The 24,515-nt window shown below is 38.6% G+C and overlaps 1 protein-coding gene across 3 annotated transcripts in view; it reads right to left on the reverse strand.

The window, feature by feature from the left end:
* Positions 1-24,515, reverse strand: part of LOC126262859 (carcinine transporter) — a 452,804-nt gene that overhangs the window by 188,230 nt on the left and 240,059 nt on the right. For all 3 annotated transcript variants that reach the window (XM_049959724.1, XM_049959725.1, XM_049959726.1), the window contains exons 3-5: positions 19,529-19,702; positions 8,643-8,746; positions 8,362-8,516 (exon numbers count right to left, since the gene is read on the reverse strand). In XM_049959724.1, the coding sequence (XP_049815681.1) occupies positions 8,362-8,516; positions 8,643-8,746; positions 19,529-19,702 (433 nt within the window). The remainder of the gene's footprint in view (positions 1-8,361; positions 8,517-8,642; positions 8,747-19,528; positions 19,703-24,515) is intronic.

Consider the following 24,515-nt stretch of genomic DNA (forward strand, 5'->3'; position numbering starts at 1 on the left):
AGGACATGTTTTGAGGCATCAAGGGATCACCAATTTAGCATTGTAGAGCAGCGTGGAGGGTAAAAATCGTAGAGGGAGACCAAGAGATGAATACACTAAGCAGATTCAGAAGGATGTAGGTTGCAGTAGGTACTGGGAGATGAAGAAGGTTGCACAGGATAGAGTAGCATGGAGAGCTGCATCAAACCAGTCTCAGGACTGAAGACCACAACAACAAACAACATATGTGAGCTAACCAAATTAAAAATTACTATTGTGTGTTTGTACCGATCACCATTGGGCAACCTTGCCATTTTTATGGAAAACCTTGAGGGACTACTGAAAGAACTTAAACATAATGTAATTGTTCTTGGTGATTTTAACGTTAACTTTAAGAATGATTGTAGTAAACATCAGCAACTGTGCAATCTGTTTTTGTGCCATAAAATGATGGCAACTGTAAATGAAGTTACCAGATGCGGAAATATGTCTGAAACTATAATAGATCAAGTATTTATAAACAAGGACAAGTGTGAATATAACACTGAAGTAATTGACACTGGTTTCTCGGATCACAAGGGTATCAAATTGAGTTTAAATGTCACATCTTACAAGGACCCTGTTATCAATAACAATTACAGAGAAGGAGATTTATAAAAGATGACAGCATAAGAATTTTTAATTACATTTTGGAAAATAACAACTGGGGTAGTGAATCAAGTGGTGATGTCAACACAAAGTTTGACTCATTCCTTGAAAGCTACAAACACTGCTTCAATGTTGCCTTTCCTATAAAAAGAGTCAAAACTAAACATAAAACCAAAACATGAGTTACACAAGGGATTAGCAAGTCATCAGACACTCTCAGAAAGTTAAACAAATCAGCCAGGAAGAATGTAGCACTGAAAGCACATGTGAAATGTTATGGAAGCCTGTACAAGAAAGTAATAATTGCAGCTAAGAAGCTTAATAATGATTCATATATTGAGAAAGGTAACAACAAAATTAAGTCATCTTGGGAGGTAATAAATAAAAATATAGGTGGACACAAAAGAAAAGATAACAGCTTTGTCTTTAAAAGTTGGGGTAAAACTGTTAAGGACCCACTTCAGATTGCCAACATTTTTAACGAACATTTCACAAATATAGCCATAAATTTAATTAAAACTAAATGCAACTCCAATAGCAAGGTAAAAATCCCCATGAATGACATGACAATGTTCCTTTATCCAGTAACTGAATCAGAGGTACTAAATGCTATAAATAAGTTAAAAAATAAAATGTCATGTGGGTGTGATGTGATTCCTGACAAAGTCATTAAGCAAAGTGCAAGAAACATAGCCTCGCATCTCACTGAAATTATAAATGAATCTTTTAAGACAGGGGTGTTTCCATCAAAACTTAAAATGTCAACTATAAAGCCATTTTACAAGAATGGTGATAAATATGATGTTAGTAACTTTAGGCCTTTATCAGTGTTGTCAGGTTTCTCAAAAATAATAGAAAGGATAATGTATCAGAGACTATACAAATTTCTTATTAAGAATAGAATATTGGTTAATGTGCAAAATGGTTTCCGTAAAAATAAATCAACTGAAACAGCTATCTTCAATTTTTTGCAACTTGTTCTAAATTCCATAAATAGAAAGGAATTAAATTGTGGATTGTTTTTAGACTTATCAAAGGCCTTTGATGTCATTGACCATAAGTTATTGCTTAGGAAGTTATATGCCTATGGGATATGTGGAGTTGCCCACAAATGGTTTGAATCATATCTGTCGGACAGGTATAAGAAGGTGGAGATAAGCCAGGCAGATAGGACATATTCATCAAGATTCAAGAGAGTTTTGTATGGAGTACCCCAGAGATCTGTATTAGGGCCATTACTGTTTTTAATATTTATCAATGACCTACCAAGTCAACTATCTGAAGCAGAGGCAGTACTGTTTGCTGATGATACAAGTTTGTTTGTTAAAGCAAATAGTGAAGCTGACTTACAGGAAAAAGTCACATTAGCAACAGATGAAGCAGACAGATGGTTTAATGAAAACAGACTCATTGTGAATGCCAAAAAAACAACTTCAGACATATTACAAATAAAATAAAAACTAACCTTACAGTAGAACTGGATAAGTGTAAGATTGAACAAGCATCTTACACTAAATTCTTGGGAGTATGGTTTGATGAACACTTAAGATGGGAAAAGCATGTAATATCATTGAACAAAAAATTAAGTCAAACATGTTATATACTTAGAATGCTTAAAAGCTCATGTAATATTAAAACAGTGTTATGTGTTTATTTCTCATTCATGCACAGATTATTAAGATACGGTGTACAGTTTTGGGGGAACATCAGTCTAACAAAACACTCATTTAGACTACAAAAGAAGGCAGTCAGAATAATAAAAGGTATGCTTTCAAAGAATTAAAAATCATGACACTACCATCTTTATACATATATGAAAGCATATGTTTCTTAAAAGAACACGAGGAATTTTCTACATTAAACAGAGAATTTCACAACTACGAAACAAGGAGTAGGAATGATTTCCACAGAGAAATTCATAAAACAGCTATGTATCACAAAAGTGTACTATACCAACCCAAAATCCTCTACAGTGCTCTCCCCAAAGAACTAAAAATAATACCAAAACTGCACATATTTAAAAGAGAATTAAAAAACATGTTATTGAGCAATAGTTTTTACAGTACTGAAGAGTTTATGAATTGTTGACAATAAAAGTGCAGTTAATATTTCCCTGACATAATAAATATGTGTAATTGCTCCCATTTAAATACTTGCTGTTTCTATGAAAGTGTGAAACAGTGTTAATGTAAGAATGTAAATAATCTTTGATGTGAGAATCACTAACTTTTTTTTTTTTTGTACGTTGTTATCCTACTTGTATTTTTTTTATGTTAATGTTCTTATAGTTCTATTAAAATTGTAATGCCTAAGTGACAAGTAAATTCAATTATAAATTTTCATGTACATGTATTTTAAATTGTAATTTTTATTGACAAGTCCTATGTCATTTTGATGATGTACTACTAGGGCGCTAATAAATTGAATTGAATTGAATTGAATTGAAGAATTCTCCTCCATGATCAAACTAGTGTATGTAGCTTGAACCCTTGCCAGGCATCACAAATCTCATGTATGGTATCTAGAATTGTCAGCTTCTTTCATCCTCATCAACCAGCATTCTCAGTAAACAAGCCCAGTAACATCAATTAACTGATGCAATTACACCTTGGTCCATTGTCTGTCTAATGGTCATCATGTTAGGAGTAAAACTTAATTACGATGAGACCATCATCAGACATGAGAACTCTCTTATCAGGATATGAAGGGGTCTCATCGACCAATAGAACATCTTCTGTGGCAATCCTTTCTCTTCTAGGAATCACCGAACTTGTGGTACAAATTGTGTGCGGAACCAGCATTTGAAAATTTCACTATCCATCCATTCTCCTTTTCGGTTGTAATGATGCACAGGAAGATCCTTAGCTTCTATATCCTTGAATGCTCAGGGTTTCTTTATATTTTCCAGTCACTAGTAGTTTTGCTTTGTGGTTGCCAGACGACTCAGTGGTGCACAAAATTGTAATGCATTCTTTACACAACTTATATCCAGGAGCACAAACATTACTCTTAAAAGTAAGGGTTCTGGCTAGCAGACATTTTCAATATGTACTGCTTTCATCTGCATTATAAATCTGGTATGGTTTGAAATTCTCTTCTTCCACAAATTTCTAGAACTCTTCCTGGAAAGAATCAGCTGCTGCTACATTTGCATTAAGCCACTCTCCTTGCACTGTAAGTTTGTGAATGCTGTGACATTGTTTGAATCTAGTTAGCCATCCAGATGATGTATCAAATTTTCTCTTTAACCCTAGAGCTCCATTAAAAAATATTAGCTTCTTCAGCAGACACCACACCTGAAACAACACCACCCTCTGCTTCTTTTTTGGTAAACCACTGCAAAAGAGTGGCGTCATCAACTGCAGATCTAGGATTGTATTTCCTGACAATATCCTGTAGTTTCTGCTTACTCTTTTGATGTCCTGAACAATCTGCATTTCAATACCATAAACAGCACTTAGTTTTGCAGTAGTTTTCCCCTTTCTCAAATATTTTGATTAATTCTAATTTTTATTTTAATGTCAAAACATGTTTCATTTTTTTGTCATCTCTTTCCACACATGAATAATTGGGAGCATGAAGCAGCAGGCACACTGACCAGTCATGCACAGTTAATGACAACAGTGGTGGTTAATGATGGGTTGTTGAAAGCGGAAGAACTCACTGATAACATATGTAATATAAATGTAGATATCATATTTAAAGTCTCATGCAACAGAGAAGGTGATACGATCCTACTTCTTCTTCATCACTTCTAATATTAAAATGATTTTCTCTTTTTTTCCGACATATTTTCATTAGTAGTGAATATGCAAGAGTTACACAAAATACTTAATTTGTTATTCATACTGTATTTCATTAAACATTTTATTAGTGGTGACTATACAAGAGTTACATGAAATACTTAATTTGTTATTCATGCTGAATTTCCATTAAAATTTATTATTCACAGGATACTTTTCAGACTACTGATGATAATAGCATATTTGGTTCTTATGGAAACATTTTCTTTGAATAAGTATTACTAATTAACTATACATGCAGATCAGTAGAAGTTGAAATTTTTATGAGCAAATAGTTTATTTCTATACTGGTATAGCTCATTGAATGCCCTCATTCACCTCTTTTCAACAAACATTTATGTTTTCCAAAAATCCTCATATTTCAAAGTTATTCACATTTAAAATTTTCGTGCTCCAAAAGGTTGAATCTGAAAATGTACATATTTCCAAAATTCTACTGTAGCTTCACAGATCTATATTTGATGATTACAAAAATGCCTAATTTCATTAACATAATTTATAGTTTGTTAATTAATCACATTAGAAAATTTCACTTTCTTGAGATTTTACTAGAAAATTTTAGAAGTTCCCTTTTTGTTAATATTACTCTCCCACAAAATAGTATCTATACATTGGTAATTTCCTACTTATGCAGCTGTTAGTGAAGCAAATTTACATCTCTGTCTATAGTGTCTGTCTCTTTTAATGTTCCTGTTTGTACATTATTATTCAACATTTAGGTAATAAGTGTGTATTTTACCATTTTTGTTATTTCTGTATTACTTGCATCTATAAATACACTTGATGCACAAAGTCTGAGTCAGTTGGTGGCCACAGTCAAATTGTCCTACATGTGTGAGTCAGTTTGCATTAAGCTGTCAGAATGTACAGCCACTAAGTAAGTTATTTCCAGTCTGTAATCAAAAGGTCAACATTATGTCATTCTCATGTCAGTCTACATCAGTTAGCACAAAAATGTTAATTATGAAACCACCAGATCCATCACAGTTGTGTAGAGTAATATATTAATCTGGCACCAGTGAACTCTGTGATTATTATTAATGAGTATAACTTACTTATCTGGTACAAATACTGAAGACTCCAGCATGTTACAAAGTTGATAATCAGACAGGAAACCTTGTGTGATAATAAATATGAAGAACTGAAAACCATTTACTGCAGCGTTGTGTACATTCCTTAACAAATGTCAGTCAAGCCCATTAACACTTCAGTGACCAAGCCCAAGTGCCACTTAGGCCACAACACTGCATTCAAAGAACAATGCCTGAGTACATCTTGGGTGTTGTTTCACGGAGATACCTGTTGCTAAAAAAACTGGACTGGTTTTGTATGGGAATGATTTAATACAATTTTCTCAGGCTTCCAGCCACATCATGTGGGTAAAATCCCACAAGCTTTCGACCGAGGTCTCCTCAGTCATTGTCAATAGGTAAGAATGACTGCTGTGTCACTGTGGCCACGTCGTAATGGTGCGCCACATTTCCTCCCCGTAGAGGTACGTCATGTATGAATGCATAGCATAGACACAGCAGTCATTCTTACCACTTGACAATGACTGAGGAGAGCTCAGTCGAAAGCTTGTGGGATTTTAACCACCTGACGTGGCTGGAAGCCCAAGAAAATTTTATTAATTCATATCACCATGAAACCATGCATTCATATATGGGAATGATGTATGGATGCCTCATAACCTACTGCCTTCTGTTATCAGTTCATAAAATAACTTTGATGGAAGCAGTAGCTAATGAAAGAGCTGCTGTTGCAAATGACTGAGCCACTGTATGTTTACATTGTCATCAGATTCATGCTTGTACTCATTAGGTTTTCATGTCTTCTGTAATTCTTCATTCTCCTACAAATATGCTAAGTTTATTGACAGGTAAGAAATTTTGAAAACTCTAAAGGAATATTTGAAAGATTCTCAAATGGATGGAGAAATATTGAGTTGGAACAGTCTGAAGAAATTGATGAAGAGCTCTAGAAAGGCTCAAGAAATTGCTCCTAGTGCAACTATGAATAATAGGCTCAGAGGAAAACATTTTCCTTATAAAATTCCTGAAACTGAACTAAGAAGGAGAGCATCCCACTCAAGTCCGCAAGATTTGTTTGGAGAGGACAGAATAATCTAGTGACAAAGCAATCAAGAAAGAAATATGCTGGTACTGTCCTGATTGAAACATATTTCTCTGCCACCATAATGTTTCAGACTTTTCCATGTAAAAGTAAATAACATGTGAAACTGCTTAAGAACTATCTTCACATTTTTCTTATGGACAGTCATACATTATGCCATCATTAATGGAAAATTTGTAATCTATCACTGAACTACAACAAAGATGAAAAATGAAACTTGATTTGTGATCTTTTTAGTGTGTATTGCCCATTAAGATATCTCTGACAAAGATGTACCAGTAACATTTGAAATAATGGTATGTATGGCTGGTTTTCTGGGCCCAAAATGCTTCTACACGGCTAGGCTTCAAAGCATGATGATTCAAGACAACCGGCTATGAGATTACTGAAGGCAAAGTCCAGGTCAGATGAGTTACAACTAGAGGAAGGTATCTACACATTTGTTTCTGTGGAGGGAGGAGCTATCAGTCATCATCCAATTGTGACCTAATTACATGAGATGTTCCAGAATGTCCCGTCTTAGGGCCCTTACTTTTTCTTGTGTACATCAATGACTTCCCATCAGTAATATTACCAGATGCCAAATTTGTTCTGTTTGCAGATGATACAAAATTGCAATAAATAGCAAATCAAGTGTAGTTTTAGAGATATATATTCACAAAATTTTCATGGACACTATAAAAAAAGACACACTATATGCAGCTCAGAAATTGAGAGTGGTTTCCTTCCCATACACATATAAAATATGATGATAAGCAGGTAGATAAGGTTGACATTGTTAAATCCTTGGGCTGACAACCTCATAATAAAATCATTTGCAAGTAGCATACCACAGATCTGTTGAAGTACATAAATAGATCTTTACTTGCAATGCAGATGTCACATGTTCACATAAAAAATACAAAACAAGCATATTTTACTTACTTTTCTTTCCATAATGTCATACAGGATCATTTTCTCACGTTACTCATCAAGCCAAAATAAGGTCTTCTGAGTCAAAAAGCATGTGTAATAAATCATTTGTACAATGTCCTACTAAGGCCTGTTCAAAGAGCTTCGAATACTAACTACTTCTATCTAATACAGTTATTCGTTAATGAAATTTGTTACAAATAATAATATCCCTTCTTCACACCAACAGCTCATTACATGGAATCAATACTACAAACAATAATAATTTCCAACAAGATTTAATATCACAAAATTTTCATCCAAAATGGTGCAAATTATTCAGGTAAACACATTTACAAGAACTTGCCAGCAACCATAAAAAATTTAACTACTAATAAAGTTGAATGTAAGAGAAGCTTAAAGGATTTATTTGTGACCACCTTCTTCTACTCAGCCGACAAATTTTTTGTTAGAGCTCACTGATGTATATATAATTAATAATATCAAATAACATGAGTGTTACAATACTGATCCTGAGAGTTATGTGCACTAACAAGCTGCTTCTGGGATTCGGGAGGTATGCTGGCCCCCTGATTGAATCTGCCCAGTGGATTATTGATGAGAACTGGTGTGACGGACAACCTAGATGTAGTTTTTAGTCATTTCCCACATCCAATTAGGTGAACACCAGGTTGATACTCATGCCTCGCATCAGTTACACAATTCACAAATATTTCAAAAAACATTCTTGTACTTTCACATGGATAACACTACATACAAACAGATTGGATACACAGTTTCAATTCAGTCCTCTAAATCTAGGCTATGTTTAGTCCCAGTCTGACAAGAGCAGAATTTCAAAATACAGTATAGATATACACAGCACATGAGCTGCACCAAACCTTACATATTATGAATGGTATCTGGTAAATGGCTGGCACTGCTAGTCCCACTATGATTCTGCTTGTCATCCATGTCCAGAAGTCTTTAGCTGCTGCTGTCATGAAGCCTCCAATCAGCATTGTTGTCAAACAACAGAAGAAGGATATCCGTCTTCCCACTCTAAACACAAACAGTGGCTTAACACCACAATAGTGCATTTCAGTGTTCAAAGTGACTGAAAGTGATGCAGTATTGAAATTTCACTATGTGTGTGAATAAAATTTTATCTCAAACATTATAACCTACCTGTCGTTAATCATGCCAAACATGTACACACCTATTGGTGCACCCATATTCAATGCAGATAAAGCAATTGTGGGATATATTGCATGATGACACACCAGATTAAACTGGAAAACAGAAACAAATGATACAGTCTGTGTGGTACTAAGAGACATCAGTAGTTCACTATTGCATAAAAGCAGCAAACAACTAAATTCAGTAATCTTACACTGATGAAAATATCTGTCATACACATGTAGCACAAAGTCATATTTCCCACATGAGAGACAAATTGTGGATATTTCATAATACAAAATCTGTGACAAAACTATAACATCTTTTTTTTTCTTTCTTAAACATGGTGACCACATAGTAGTTCTGAAGATAAACTCATTTCTCCATCCTTGCAAGCAGAAGAAAAAGAAAGGAAAAAGACAAACAGAATAGTACACATCAAAATAAGTGTTACATACTGAAATTGTAATACCATCTGATGTCACTATGGAAACTGAATAGCTGGCTCAATCTATCAACCACAGTGGTGCTATTACCCAGAGGGCACTGGTAATCAGGAATGCCCTGTGCCAAGATTGTGCCATAATCTAGCAAATACGAGTAAGCTGGTCCTGGACTGATCTGAGTTACTTATGAAGTGAACTGTGCAGTGCATAGCAAGTCTGCTACCAGTCTGGCTCACATTCTAATACCATAGACTCTGTTGGTCATAGGCAGAACTTTAACACAGCATAGAGGTGACTTTGCTTTGGAATACGCACTTAAGTTAGCTTGCACTGCATCCACAGGGCATCTTCTATATCTTGCTGTAAGTAAACCAGGGTAAGTCCATCCTAGCTCGTGCATAAATCTCCATTACAAAAGAAATAAAAGAGAAAGTTGTGATGATTCCTTAGCAAAGATTCATCTTTATGTACTGTTTTGGCAGGAATAGCAAGTGTCAGAGGATATGACAAAATAGACAATTTTAGAAAAATATGTCCAATTATCTTCATGTTGTACATCACAAAAATGTGAACAAAAGAAACCTTACAAAATGATCAAAAGCACGCAAATGACTTATTTAATGATGATGATGATGTTTGGTTTGTGGGGCACTCAACTGCGCGGTCATCAGCGCCTGACTTATTTAATGATACACACATCAAAAAAAGTTTTGCATCAACCCAGTTCCCAGAACTCCTGAAGATAGACATTGACTGTGGATATCATATCACAGACACAGTCCCTTTGACTTTTCAGAGATGTCACTAAACCCACCCAGAGATGTTAGCAACCATGCATGAGCACCGCCTATTAGACGGAGAGGTCCGACAGCCAATCAGTTCCAGTCATTCCATGAGGAAGGATGTACAGGGCTCATGTTGTCTGTAGTTCAACCATGCCTAGACAGTCAATACCGGTTCGATCGTGTCTGCATTGTTACTTTGTGCCAGGAAGGGCTCTCAACATGGGAAGTGTCCAGGCATCTCGGAGTGAACCAAAGCGATGTTGTTCGGACATCGGGGAGATACAGTGAGCCAGGAACTGTCGACGACATGCCTCACTCAGGCTGCCAAAGGGCTACCACTCCAGTGAATGACCACTATCTATGGATTCAGTGGATGACCACTACTTACAGATTATGGCTCGGAGAAACCCTGACAGCAATGCCACCAAGTTAAATAATGCTTTTCATGCAGCCACAGGATGTCGTGTTATGACTCAAACTGTGCACAATAGGCTGCATGATGCGCAACTTCACTCCCAACATCCATGGCGAGGTCTATCTTTGCAACCATGACACCATGCAGTGCAGTACAGAAGGACCCAACAATGTGCTGAATGGACTGCTCAGGATTGGCATCATGTTCTCTTCATTGATGATTGTCGCATATGCCCTAAACCATACAATCATTGAAGACATGTTTGGAGGCAATCCAGTCTGGCTGAATGCCTAGACACCATGCCCAGCAATTGCAGCAAGGTGGAGGTTTCTTGCTGTTTTGGGGTGGCATTATGTGGGGCCGACGTACAGTGCTGGTGGTCATAGAAGGCACAATAACAGCTGTGTGATACGTGAATGCCATCCTCCGACCGATAGTGCAACCATACTGGAAGCATACTGGCGAGGCATTTATCTTCATGGACAATTTGTGCCCCCATCGTGCACATTTTGTGAATGACTTCCTTCAGGATAATGACATCGGTTGACTAGCATGGCCAGCATGTTCTCCAGACATGAACCCTATCGAACATGCCTGGGATAGACTGAAAAGGGCTGTGACCCACCAACCACTCTGAGGGATCTACACTGAATCGCCACTGAGGAGTGGGACAATCTGGACCAACAGTGTCTTGATGGAGCTTGTGGATGGTATGCCATAACTAATACAAGCATGCATCACTGCAAGAGGACATGCTACTGGGTATTAGAGGTACTGGTGTGTACAGCAATCTGGACCACCACCTTTGAAGGTCACACTGTATGGTGGTACAACATGCAATGTGTGGTTTTCAAGAGCAATAAGGGCAAAAATGATGTGTTGATCACTATTCCAATTTTCTGTACTGGTTCTGGAACTCTCGGAACTGAGGTGATGCAAAAATTTTTGACATTTGTATTATTGATTCACAAAAAACTGCATAATCCTTAGAGTTTATCTTAAATTTACAAAAATTCCATCACTCCACTTTTAAACGCTCTTCACTGTAACAAAATAGCATTTTTAGTGTACATTAGAATTTTTTAAAAATTTCATTTATTCTTTTTAACTAATGGCAAGTGACTAATAAATCTCTGGGATCTAAATTTACTTGTATAATTTTCTTTGCACTCATTTCAATATAAAACAGTAAAGCTGTCAATGATTTAAACACAACAGTGCTTTGTTAGGAATGGTCTCACTGGAGATGGTACATCCATGCTTCCTCTGTCCTTTGAAATGACTTAGCCAGGTTACACCCACAGTTCACTGTGGACTCCAAACCACCAAGCATCTTTGAAATTTCTGCAGGGATGAAAGACATGATGAGGGATGAAAGACATGATGAGTGACAGAAGACATCCAAGGACTAACTATGCGTCCAATCCAAGATGTTCCTATTTGCAATACGGCATTAGTTACTCAGCTGTCAAGTGAAATATAACTAAGTGAAATATAACTGTCTCAGCCATGTATTAATGTTGAGAACAGTATCTTGAACTAGTGTAGCACCCAATACACGTCTCTCTTTATTTGTAGCTGTCTTTTGTGAAATTTGGCATTGTCACATGATTTTAAGTAGACAATTGACATTTTGGTTGCTAATTAGATAATTTTCTTCCTTGCTGAAATAGAGTTCATAGTTTACAAAGATAATAATGTCAGATAATAGTACATGAGTATGGGGCACTTCATTCTTTATGTAATGTAAACCTTCAAATTTTAGGTTACGTCTGGCTCTTTTATAAAAAATTAAAATTGATTAAAAGTTTAGCTCTCTGTCAATTGATAAGTTTAAGTGGATTTGTGTTAGTGCCCAATATTACTAGAATAATTAATGGCATTCAAGAAACTCAAGACCAATATACAAAATTTGAATATTAGGCCCTAATATTGCAGTTTGTAATAGAAAATTAAGTGATGTATTTTTGCTGGAGTTTTGCTACAGCAGGTGTCAACAATAACACCTTTAGGCATGTTCAATGTTGATCTATGTTATTGATGTTGTTGACATTCTTTTTTTGAAAGAAATAAATTTAATTGATGAAAAAACACAACTGGAATTCATCAACCATTTGCACTTACCCGACGCTAAAATTTCAACAGAGCCATAGTATCTCTTTCATAGAGCTATTCCATCTGACAAATTCTAACATGAATCGTATGAGAAACTGTGTAGTCTCAATATATAAACAGCAATGTCCTGAATGACTGACTGACTGACTGACTGACAAACTCACATTGCCCAGCCCAAACCAGTAAGGATAGAATATCGAAATTTGGAGAAGTTGTGGATCTTATACTACTGACATTGTTTGTGATGATGTTTTTTGAAATTCCAACCCCAAGAGGATGAAGTTTTTTTTAAAAAAAATGACACTATTAAGGCAATATTGAAGCTAGACCTATGAAAATTGGCGTTTGGTTTATTGGCCAGAAATAAAGAAATGCATGTTTCAACATTTTTGGAAATTTAACACTGTGGGGGTGAAATACTGGGTGGAAGCCTTTTTTGAAAATATATCATTACTGAAGAACTACTGAACTATTTTTAAAGCTACATTTGTGAACACTGGTATTTGACTTCACAGTTACAAATAAAAAATTCCTAGTTTCAGTGTTTTTGGAAACAAGGAGGAAAAATAGGGGATGAGATTTTTTATGAAAATATTTCATTATAACAGGATTTTTAAAACTAAATCAATGAAAATTTAAATTTGGCTTCTCAGTTTGAAATAAAAAAATACACATTTCACTGTTTTTGGAAATTCAACCCCTTGGGGATGAAATAGGGAATTAAAGTTTTTTGAAAATTTTTCACTGTGTAAGCATTTTTTAAGCTGAATCTGTGAAAATTTGTATTGGGCTTCTCTGTTAGAAACAAAATATATGCATGTCACTGTTTTTGGACTTTCAACCCATAAGGAGATGAAATAAGGGGTGAAATATTTCATGAAAATATTTCATTGTGAAAGCATTTGAAAACTGATGTTTGGCTAGAGACGAAAAAATATATGTTTCACTGCTTTTGAAATTCAACCCCTATGGGAGTGAAACAGGATCAGACTGATTCACTGACTCATAATCACCCAGCCCAAACTGCTAAGGATAGAAACTTGAAACTTAGGAGAGCTTGTGGATCTTATACTGTGGGCATTGTTTAAGAAGGGATTGTCCAAAATTCCACTCTTAATAGGGTGGCAGAGCAGGTAAAGGTTTTTTGAAAGAATGTTGCTATTAAGGCTATTTTGAATCTAGACCTAAGAAAATTGGTCTTTGGTTTCTTGGTCAGAAATAAAGAACTGTGTGTTTCATCATTTTTGTAAATTTAACCCTATGGGGTTGAAATAGTGGGTGAAAGGTTTCTTTGAAAATACATCATTATTAAAGAACTACTAGAGTATTTTTAAAGCTGCATCTATGAACATTGACTTCTAGGTTAGAAATTATATATATATATATATATATATATATATATATATATATATATATATATATATACAATACAAGGAAACATTCCACGTGGGAAAAAATATATCTAAAAACAAAGATGATGTGACTTACCAAATGAAAGCACTTGGACGTCGATAGACACACAAACAAACACAAACATACACACAAAATTCTAGCTTTCGCAACCAACGGTTGCCTCATCAGGAAAGAGGGAAGGAGAGGGAAAGACGAAAGGATTTGGGTTTTAAGGGAGAGGGTAAGGAGTCATTCCAATCCCGGGAGCGGAAAGACTTACCTTAGGGGGAAAAAAGGACGGTTATACACTCGCACACACACACATATCCATCCACACATATACAGACACAAGCAGAATAGAAAATAAATATATAATAGAGGGAAACATTCCACGTGGGAAAAATGAAACATTCCACGTGGGAAAAATATATCTAAAATATATATGTGTGAATGGATATGTGTGTGTGTGCGAGTGTATACCTGTCCTTTTTTCCCCCTAAGGTAAGTCTTTCCACTCCCGGGATTGGAATGACTCCTTACCCTCTCCCTTAAAACCCACATCCTTTCGTCTTTCCCTCTCCTTCCCTCTTTCCTGATGAGGCAACAGTTTGTTGCGAAATCTTGAATTTTGTGTGTGTGTTTGTGTTTGTTTGTGTGTCTATCGACCTGCCAGCGCTTTCGTTCGGTAAGTCACATCATCTTTGTTTTTATATATATATATATATATATATATATATATATATATATATATATGTGTGTGTGTGTGTGTGTGTGTGTGTGTGTGTGTGTGTGTGACTTACCAAACGAAAGCGCTGGCAGGTCGATAGACACACAAACAAACACAAACATACACACAAAATTCTAGCTTTCGCAACCAACAGTTGCCTCGTCAGGAAAGAGGGAAGGAGAGGGAAAGACGAAAGGATGTGGGTTTTAAAGGAAAGGGTAAGGAGTCATTCCAATCCCGGGAGCGGAAAGACTTACCTTAGGGGGAAAAAAGGACGGATATACACTCACACACACACACATATCCATCCACACATATACAGACACAAGCAGACATATTTAAAGACAAAAAGTTTGGGCAGAGATGTCAGTCGAGGCAGAAGTGCAGAGGCAAAGATGTTGTTGAATGACAGGTGAGGTATGAGTGGTGCCAACTTGAAATTAGCGGAGATTGAGGCCTGGTGGGTAGAGAGGATATATTGAAGAGCAAGTTCCCATCTCCGGAGTTCAGATAGGTTGGTGTTAGTGGCAAGTATCCAGATAACCCAGATGATGTAACACTGTGCCAAGATGTGCTGGCCGTGCACCACAGCATGTTTAGCCACAGGGTGATCCTCATTACCAACAAACACTGTCTGCCTGTGTCCATTCATGCGAATGGACAGTTTGTTGCTGGTCATTCCCACATAGAATGCATCACAGTGTAGGCAGGTCAATTGGTAAATCACGTGGGTGCTTTCACACGTGGCTCTGCCTTTGATCGTGTACACCTTCCGGGTTGCAGGACTGGAGTAGGTGGTGGTGGGAGGGTGCATGGGACAGGTCTTACATCGGGGGCGGTTACAAGGGTAGGAGCCAGAGGGTAGGGAAGGTGGTTTGGGGATTTCATAGCGATGAACTAAGAGGTTACGAAGGTTAGGTGGACAGCGGAAAGACACACTTGGTGGAGTGGGGAGGATTTCATGAAGGATGGATCTCATTTCAGGGCAGGATTTGAGGAAGTCGTACCCCTGCGGGAGAGCCACATTCAGAGTCTGGTCCAGTCCCAGAAAGTATCCTGTCACAAGTGGGGCACTTTTGTGGTTCTTCTGTGGGAGGTTCTGGGTTTGAGGGGATGATGAAGTGGCTCTGGTTATTTGCTTCTGTAGCAGGTCGGGAGGGTATTTGCAGGATGCGAAAGCTGTTGTCAGGTTGTTGGTGTAATGGTTCAGAGATTCCGGACTGGAGCAGATTCATTTGCCACGAAGACCTAGGCTGTAGGGAAGGGACCGTTTGATGTGGAATTGGTGGCAGCTGTCATAATGGAGGTACTGTTGCTTGTTTGTGGGTTTGATGTGGACGGACGTGTGAAGCTGGCCATTGGACAGATGGAGGTCAACGTCAAGGAAAGTGGCGTGGGATTTGGAGTAGGACCAGGTGAACCTGATGGAACCAAAAGAGATGAGGTTGGAGAGGAAATTCTGGAGTTGTTTTTCACTGTGAGTCCAGATCATGAAGATGTCATCAATAAATCTGTACCAAACTTTGGGTTGCCAGGCCTGGGTAACCAAGAAGGCTTCCTCTAAGCGACGTAGGTGGAGATACGTTCTGTGGGGGCTTGGTAACCAGCTACAATGGGGCGGTCGGGATGATTGGGTTTGTGAATTTTAGCTAGAAGGTAGAAGGTAGGGGTGCGGGGTGTCGGTGGGGTCAGGAGGTTGATGGAGTCAGGTGAAAGGTTTTGCAGGGGGCCTAAGGTTCTGAGGATTCCTTGAAGCTCCACCTGGACATCAGGTATGGGATTACGTTGGCAAACTTTGTATGTGGTGTTGTCTGAAAGCTGACGCAGTCCCTCAGCCACATACTCCCGACGATCAAGTACCACGGTCGTGGAACCCTTGTCCGCCGGAAGAATGACGATGGATCGGTCAGCCTTCATATCACGGATAGCCTGGGCTTCAGCAGTGGTGATGTTGGGAGTAGGATTAAGGTTTTTTAAGAAGGACTGAGAGGCAAGGCTGGAAATCAGAAATTCCTGGAAGGTTTGGAGAGGGTGATTTTGAGGAAGAGGAGGTGGGTCCCGCTGTGACGGAGGACGGAACTGTTCCAGGCAGGGTTCAATTTGGATACTGTCTTGGGGAGTTGGATCATTAGGAGTAGGATTAGGATCATTTTTCTTCATGGCAAAGTGATATTTCCAGCAGAGAGTACGAGAGTAGGACAGTACATCTTTGACGAGGGCTGTTTGGTTGAATCTGGGAGAGGGGCTGAAGGTGAGGCCTTTGGATAGGACAGAGGTTTCGGATTGGGAGAGAGGTTTGGAGGAAAGGTTAACTACTGAATTAGGGTGTTGTGGTTCCAGATTGTGTTGATTGGAATTTTGAGGTTTTGGAGAGAGTGGAGCTGGAAGTGGGAGATTGAGTAGATGGGAGAGACTGGGTTTGTGTGCAATGAGAGGAGGTTGACGTTTGCTGGAAAGGTTGTGAAGGGTGAGTGAGTTGCCTTTCCGGAGGTGGGAAACCAGGAGATTGGATAGTTTTTTGAGGTGGAGGGTGGCATGCTGTTCTAATTTGCGGTTGGCCTGTAGGAGGATGCTCTGAAAAGCCAGTGTGGATGTGGGAGAGGAAAGATTGAGGACTTTTATTAGGGATAGGAGTTGACGGGTGTGTTCATTGGCTGAGTTGATGTGTAGGTGAAGGATTCAAACCCACAAACAAGCAACAGTACCTCCATTATGACAGCTGCCACCCATTCCACATCAAACGGTCCCTTCAATACAGCCTGGGTCTTCATGGCAAACGAATCTGCACCAGTCCGGAATCTCTGAACCATTACACTAACAACCTGACAACAGCTTTTGCATCCTGCAACTAACCTCCCGACCTGCTACAGAAGCAAATAACCAGAGCCACTTCCTCATCCCCTCAAACCCAGAACCACCCACAGAAGAACCACAAAAGTGCCCCACTTGTGGCAGGATACTTTCCAGGACTGGACCAGACTCTGAATGTGGCTCTCCATCAGGGATACGACTTCCTCAAATCCTGCCCTGAAATGAGATCCATCCTTCATGAAATCCTCCCCATTCCACCAAGAGTGTCTTTCCGCCGTCCACCTAACCTTCGTAACCTCTTGGTTCATCCCTATGAAATCCCCAAACCACCTTCCCTACCCTCTGGCTCCTACCCTTGTAACCACCCCCGATGTAAGACCTGTCCCATGCACCCTCCCACCACCACCTACTCCAGTCCTGTAACCCAGATGTTGTACATGATCAAAGCCAGAGCCACGTATGAAAGCACCCACATGATTTACCGACTGACATGCCTACACTGTGAAGCGTTCTATGTGGGAATGACCAGCAACAAACTGTCCATTCGCATGAACGGACACAGGCAGACAGTGTTTGTTGGTAATGAGGATCACCCTGTGGCTAAACATGCCTTGGTGCACGGCCAGCACATCTTGGCACAGTGTTACACCGTCCGGGTTATCTGGATACTTGCCACTAACACCAACCTATCCGAACTCTGGAGATGGGAACTTGCTCTTCAATATATCCTCTCTTCCCGTTACCCACCAGGCCTCAATCTCCGCTAATTTCAAGTTGCTGCCACTCATACCTCACCTGTCATTCAACAACATCTTTGCCTCTGCACTTCTGCCTCGACTGACATCTCTGCCCAAACTCTTTGTCTTTGAATATGTCTGCTTGTGTCTGTATATGTGTGGATGGATATGTGTGTGTGTGTGTGCGAGTGTATACCCGTCCTTTTTTCCCCCTAAGGTAAGTCTTTCCGCTCCCGGGATTGGAATGACTCCTTACCCTCTCCCTTAAAACGAGGGCTGGAGTTTTGTGTGTATGTTTGTGTTTGTTTGTGTGTCTATCGGCCTGCCAGCACTTTCGTTCGGTAAGTCACAACATCTGTGTTTTATATATATATATCTCTCTCCAAAAACAAAGATGATGTGACCCACCAAACGAAAGCGCTGGCAGGTCGAGCGACACACAAACAAAGACAAACATACACACAAAACTCCAGCCCTCGCAACCAACGGCTGCTTCGTCAGGAAAGAGTAAGCAAGCTCTTTCCTGACGAAGCAGCTGTTGGTTGCGAGGGCTGGAGTTTTGTGTGTATGTTTGTGTTTGTTTGTGTGTCTGTTGACCTGCCAGCGCTTTCGTTTGGTGGGTCACATCATCTTTGTTTTTGGATATGTTTTTCCCACGTGGAATGTTCCCTCTCTCTCTATATATATATATATTAGGGGGAAACATTCCACGTGGGAAAAATATATCTAAAAACAAAGATGATGTGACTTACTGAACTAATGCGCTGGCAGGTCGATAGACACACAAACAAACACTTGTGTGTGTGTGTGTAGTGTGTGTGTGTTTGTGTTTGTTTGTGTGTCTATCGACCTGCCAGTGCTTTCGTTCGGTAAGTCACATCATCTTTGTTTTTTATATATATATATATATATATATATATATATATATATATATATATATATATATATATATATATATATATATATGCTTCAGTGTTTTTGGAAATTCATTCCCCAAGGGAGTACAATAGGACATGAAAATTTGTAAGAAAATATTTTGTTACATTAAAATTTTAAATCTAAATGTATGAACTGGTATTTCACTTCTCAGTTAGATATGGAGAAATATTTGTTAGGTGATTACAATTGCTACAGAAATATCTATATAAGCATGCAAAAGGCATGATTAACATAAACTCTGGACTCCAGCTATCAGAATTGCATTTTGGTCAACAGCACATTCATTAAGGTTCGTGCTTATATTGCTTTAATTAGTGTGAAAAGCTTAGAAGACAATCTGTGAACAACATAAAAATTTTATTAAATAAACAAAAAACATTTCCACATGTTATACAGTCTATGCAAATGAGGAGTGGGTGTTAAGCTAGTCTAATTATATATTTCAAGTTAGCCCCTACCACCACTTGCTTAAATTTGCACTTTTCATTTATGTGACTTTAATTTGATAAGAATTAAGTGAATACTAACATCAATTACAACAGACGAAGAGATCTCTGTTGTATTATACTCCCAGCCATCTTTACACTCTTCCACTGGCCAGCTCAAATTTGGCATGATTTCATCTGGAGAATACTGCGTAAGCAGCTCTGTCCAATTAACAGCATAGCGAATACATTTTTCAAATGTGTTGTTTGAGTTGCCCTGTAACATTAGAGTTAATGGAAGTGAACATAACAATAGTGATGCAAGTTTGGAATAACATAATCCAAAAGAAGACTTAACAATTTTTATTAGTCTTATTAATAACATATTACGGGTAGGATTTTTCTCTCCAATCCTTTTTACAACTGAAAATGATCTTATAAGCATTCAAAAATGATAATCTGGATTATAATTTGTGATCAGGAACAATAACATTTGTATTATTTATACATAACTTGCACCACCAAACATTGTGATGGCAACTACTGAATGTGTTGCAATCAGATCTGGAAAGGTAATTGAATAAGAATTCAGTAATTGAATAAATTGAAAAAAGCTATCTGGCTTCTGTTAGATTAGATTAGATTTACTTTCATTCCAATTGATCTGCAGTGAGGAGGTCCTCCAGAATGTAGAACATGTCAGAAAAACAACAATACATGACAGATATTTACAACTCAAAGAAATGAGGTAATGTACCATTCCACAGGTCCCAAGTGACATGGTCATCATTTTTTAATGAACGCTCTATGAAAGAATCATTTTAAAATACTAATGCACAGAATTTAAAATAATTTTTTTTTAAATTTATTTATAAGGTAATAAATGTGTAATAAAACTACTAAATACTTATTTACAATGAACACATTACTGCACTGAAATTGTGCAGAAGATATATATATAAAAGCATAGATGCTGTAACTTATCAAACAAAAGCATTGGTGTGTTGATAGGAGACTATAAAAACACACACAAACACACACACAAATATCAAGCTTTTGCAACCCACAGTTGCTTCATCAGGAAAGAGGGAAGGAGAGGGAAAGACGAGTGGATGTGGGCTTTAAGGGAGAGGGTAAGGAGTCATTCCAATCCCGGGAGCGCAAAGACTTACCTTAGGGGGAGAAAGGGACAGGTATACACTCGCACACACACACATATCCATCGGCACATATACAGACACAAGCAGACATATGTAAAGGCAAAGAGTTTGGGCAGAGATGTCAGTCGAGGCGGAAGTACAGAGGCAAAGATGTTGTTGACTGACAAGTGATGTACGAGGGGCGGCAACTTGAAATTAGCAGAGGTTGAGGCCTGGTGGGTAATGGGAAGAGAGGATATATTGAACTGCAAGTTCCCATCTCCGGAGTTCTGATAGGTTGGTGTCAGTGTGAAGTATCCAGATAACCCGGACGGTGTAACACTGTGCCAAGATGTGCTGGCCGTGCACCAAGGCATGTTTAGCCACAGGGTGATCCTCATTACCAACAAACACTGTCTGCCTGTGTCCGTTCATGCGAATGGACAGTTTGTTGCTGGTCATTCCCACATAGAACGCTTCACAGTGTAGGCATGTCAGTCGGTAAATCATGTGGGTGCTTTCATACGTGGCTCTGGCTTTGATCGTGTACAACATCCGGGTTACAGGACTGGAGTAGGTGGTGGTGGGAGGGTGCATGGGACAGGTCTTACATCGGGGGCGGTTACAAGGGTAGGAGCCAGAGGGTAGGGAAGGTGGTTTGGGGATTTCATAGGGATGAACCAAGAGGTTACGAAGGTTAGGTGGACGGCGGAAAGACACTCTTGGTGGAATGGGGAGGATTTCATGAAGGATGGATCTCATTTCAGGGCAGGATTTGAGGAAGTCGTATCCCTGATGGAGAGCCACATTCAGAGTCTGATCCAGTCCCGGAAAGTATCCTGTCACAAGTGGGGCACTTTTTGGGTTCTTCTGTGGATGGTTGTGGGTTTGAGGGGATGAGGAAGTGGCTCTTGCTATTTGCTTCTGTACCAGGTCGGGAGGGTAGTTGTGAGATGCGAAAGCTGTTTTCAGGTTATTGGTGTAATGGTTCAGGGATTCAGGACTGGAGCAGATTCATTTGCCACGAAGACCTAAGCTGTAGGGAAGCAACTGTTTGATATGGAATGGGTGGCAGCTGTCAAAATGGAGGTACTGTTGCTTGTTGGTGGGTTTGATGCGGACGGATGTGTGAAGCTGGCCATCGGGCAGATGGAGGTCAGTGTCAAGGAAAGTGGCACGAAGTTAATGATTGGAGGAACTAAGTGATATACAATCACTGTAAAGGAATTTCTAAAGAAACAGAAACTATGGAGTAAATGTAAGATAAAGCAAAGGGCTTTAGATAGAGACATACTGAATGAAACACATTTGGCTGTCAAGACAGCAATGTGTGAAGCCTTTAGTGACTACTGCAGCAGAATAGTCTCAAAAAAATCTTTCACAAAACACAAATAAATTTCGATTGTATGTGAAGGCAGCTGTGGCAACAAAGTTAGACCCCAGTCATTCACCAGTGAGGCAGGATCTGAAATTAAGGACAGAAAAGTAAAAGTAGAAATTCTGAACTCTGTTTTCATGTGTTCCTTTTCTAGGGAAAACCCAGGAGTACTGCCCCAGTTTAATTCTCGTATCTCTGAAAAGATGAGAGAAATAGATATTAGGTTAGTAGCATTATGGAATGAAATTCTTAAAATTGAACAAATCTCCAGTGCATGATGGAATCCCTAACAGATTCTATACTGAAATTAGTCATGTTAAACCCAACCTGCACTTTTCCCATATGACAATGAAAGCACTTCAATCTTTAACATTATGTTGTGAATGCTTCAGCAGTCAACCACTAGGGTTTTAATGCTCTTGTCTGTGGGGAGTGATATTTCTTGGATCTTGCACCAATACTTTTGAGTCTCCCGGACTGTATGAAGGATCACCCAATTTCAAAAACCCTTGCGCGCACTCCACACACCACCAGATACCTGACTATCAGCCTCTGATGTGTAGTGCACAACTGACCCATTTAGAGGGAACTCTTCGAATTTGAAACAACATTGCAGCATACTGTTTCTTGTGCACCAACATAGTTACGTTACACACCACCATGTTAGATGCTACAGCATGGAGCCCCTCTTGTGGCAAAAGGTTGCAGCTTGCATCATCAAAGCGAGAAAATTGATCGAGTAGTATGTATAACATCTAATACCTCAACCGATATTGAGAACAGAATACTTTCCAGCATCCCCTTGTAGCTTGTCACAAAACTTTCACAATCTCTGGTTCACCCCTTTCACCCTCTTGTCAGGATCAGTAAAATGCCAAAAAAACTGGCCAGGGCAGTCTCTCTAGGTACCGCCAAGATTGCTTTCTTTACTTGTGATTGGAATGTTTTGACCAATTTGTAAATTAACTAACCAGTGATTAACAGCAGTTCATTTGTAGCACTAAAATCTTAACATCCCTCTCTCTCTGAAACTGGTTAGATTTGTAATCTGACAGTTCACCGATTGACACAACACCACTGATACAAACAATGTAGGAAAAGGTAGATGCTACTTAGTGTAAAGAAGACACATTAAGGTGCAGACAGGCACAATTAAAAGACACTTACACAAAGCTTTTGGCCACAGCCTTCATCAGCAAAAGAGAAACACACACCATTCATACACAGAAGCAAGCACACCTCAGGCACACATGGCCACCAATCCCAGCAGCTTGGGCCAGAATAATTCCAACATACATTCCAATGATCAACTTCTTCGGTAAACTTTGTAAATAGTTCACACCACAGGCTAGCAACTACACTCAATGAACTTTGATAGTGTCAAAATACTTAAGGAATATTTCCATAACAATATCAGTTCCCTTGCCTCCACGCACATTAGATCTCATTGTTTAAACAAAGGAAAACTGTCAATTATTAACAGTTCTCAGAGAACATGGAGATATTTATAACATAAATACCAAATGCAGACTGCTTCATATACACACCTAGCTCCATGAAGATGAACAAATAAAACTCATTACAGCAGAAATTACTAATACACTTTGTCGTGTAATGACAGTAAGATGTTAACTGGTTGGTAGCTAGACACATACTTACACACAGAGGTGTTCGCATATTAAGTATTGGGCAATGACTGAATGACTGGATCATTGTCCAATGGCCCTATATATAGACAGTTGTATGAATAATTAGTGAAAATTATAAATACATTTTCATTTATAACAGAAGAAAGGTCAAATGTGTAACAATGGAATTATAGTGAACCAAGTAGTAGTTTGGTTTTACTATACGTTAGAGAACTGCAAAACTGACAGTTGGATGGACCTTTTTTTTTTTTTCATGAATACGAGGTACACTTCCACAGAGATTCATGTAAATATGGGTTACGAATTATCCTACCTTGCTTAATTTCATAATTATCTCTTTATTCCTACAACTGAAGGTTATTCCTAAGTCATAAAACTTAGGCTCTGACATTATTTTTCAGGTTTTCTTGGAGTGATTGATAAATAATAAGCTTCTGGGTGTTCACCCAAGTTGTTGTTGCCATTTTCTGCACAATACTTCGATGACCGACCCAGCGTCTTCTCTAGGTGCTGTGAGTTTTCCTATTAAATGTATTCACTGCCTGGACTCCAGCCAGACTGTGGGCTGTTGTTGGTATCTATAGCCAAGTTCAATTCCTGATGGCCACTGCACTTGTTTTACATAGCACATATTGATACACTATGAAATTCAAATTTCCTCAATATTTCCCAACTCTAATGGATGTGATGGTCAGTGAGATTTTAATAAACTGAGTACTGGACTCGAAGCATTTCAATTGAAATCTCTATCCCTGTTTATTATGTTTTCTGACATCTTTATTTTGGTAGACTCCTTAATTATGATGTCCCAGGAACTTTATGTTCGTACCACAATACTGGTCTCATTGTGTTTTATTTCATGATTATATTCTAGGAAGCATCCGGCAATAGCTGATTTGCCTGGTCGTATTAGTCAGGTGCATC

Source organism: Schistocerca nitens, chromosome 6 (assembly GCF_023898315.1).
Source record: "Schistocerca nitens isolate TAMUIC-IGC-003100 chromosome 6, iqSchNite1.1, whole genome shotgun sequence".
Classification (NCBI taxonomy): Eukaryota; Metazoa; Arthropoda; class Insecta; order Orthoptera; family Acrididae; genus Schistocerca; species Schistocerca nitens.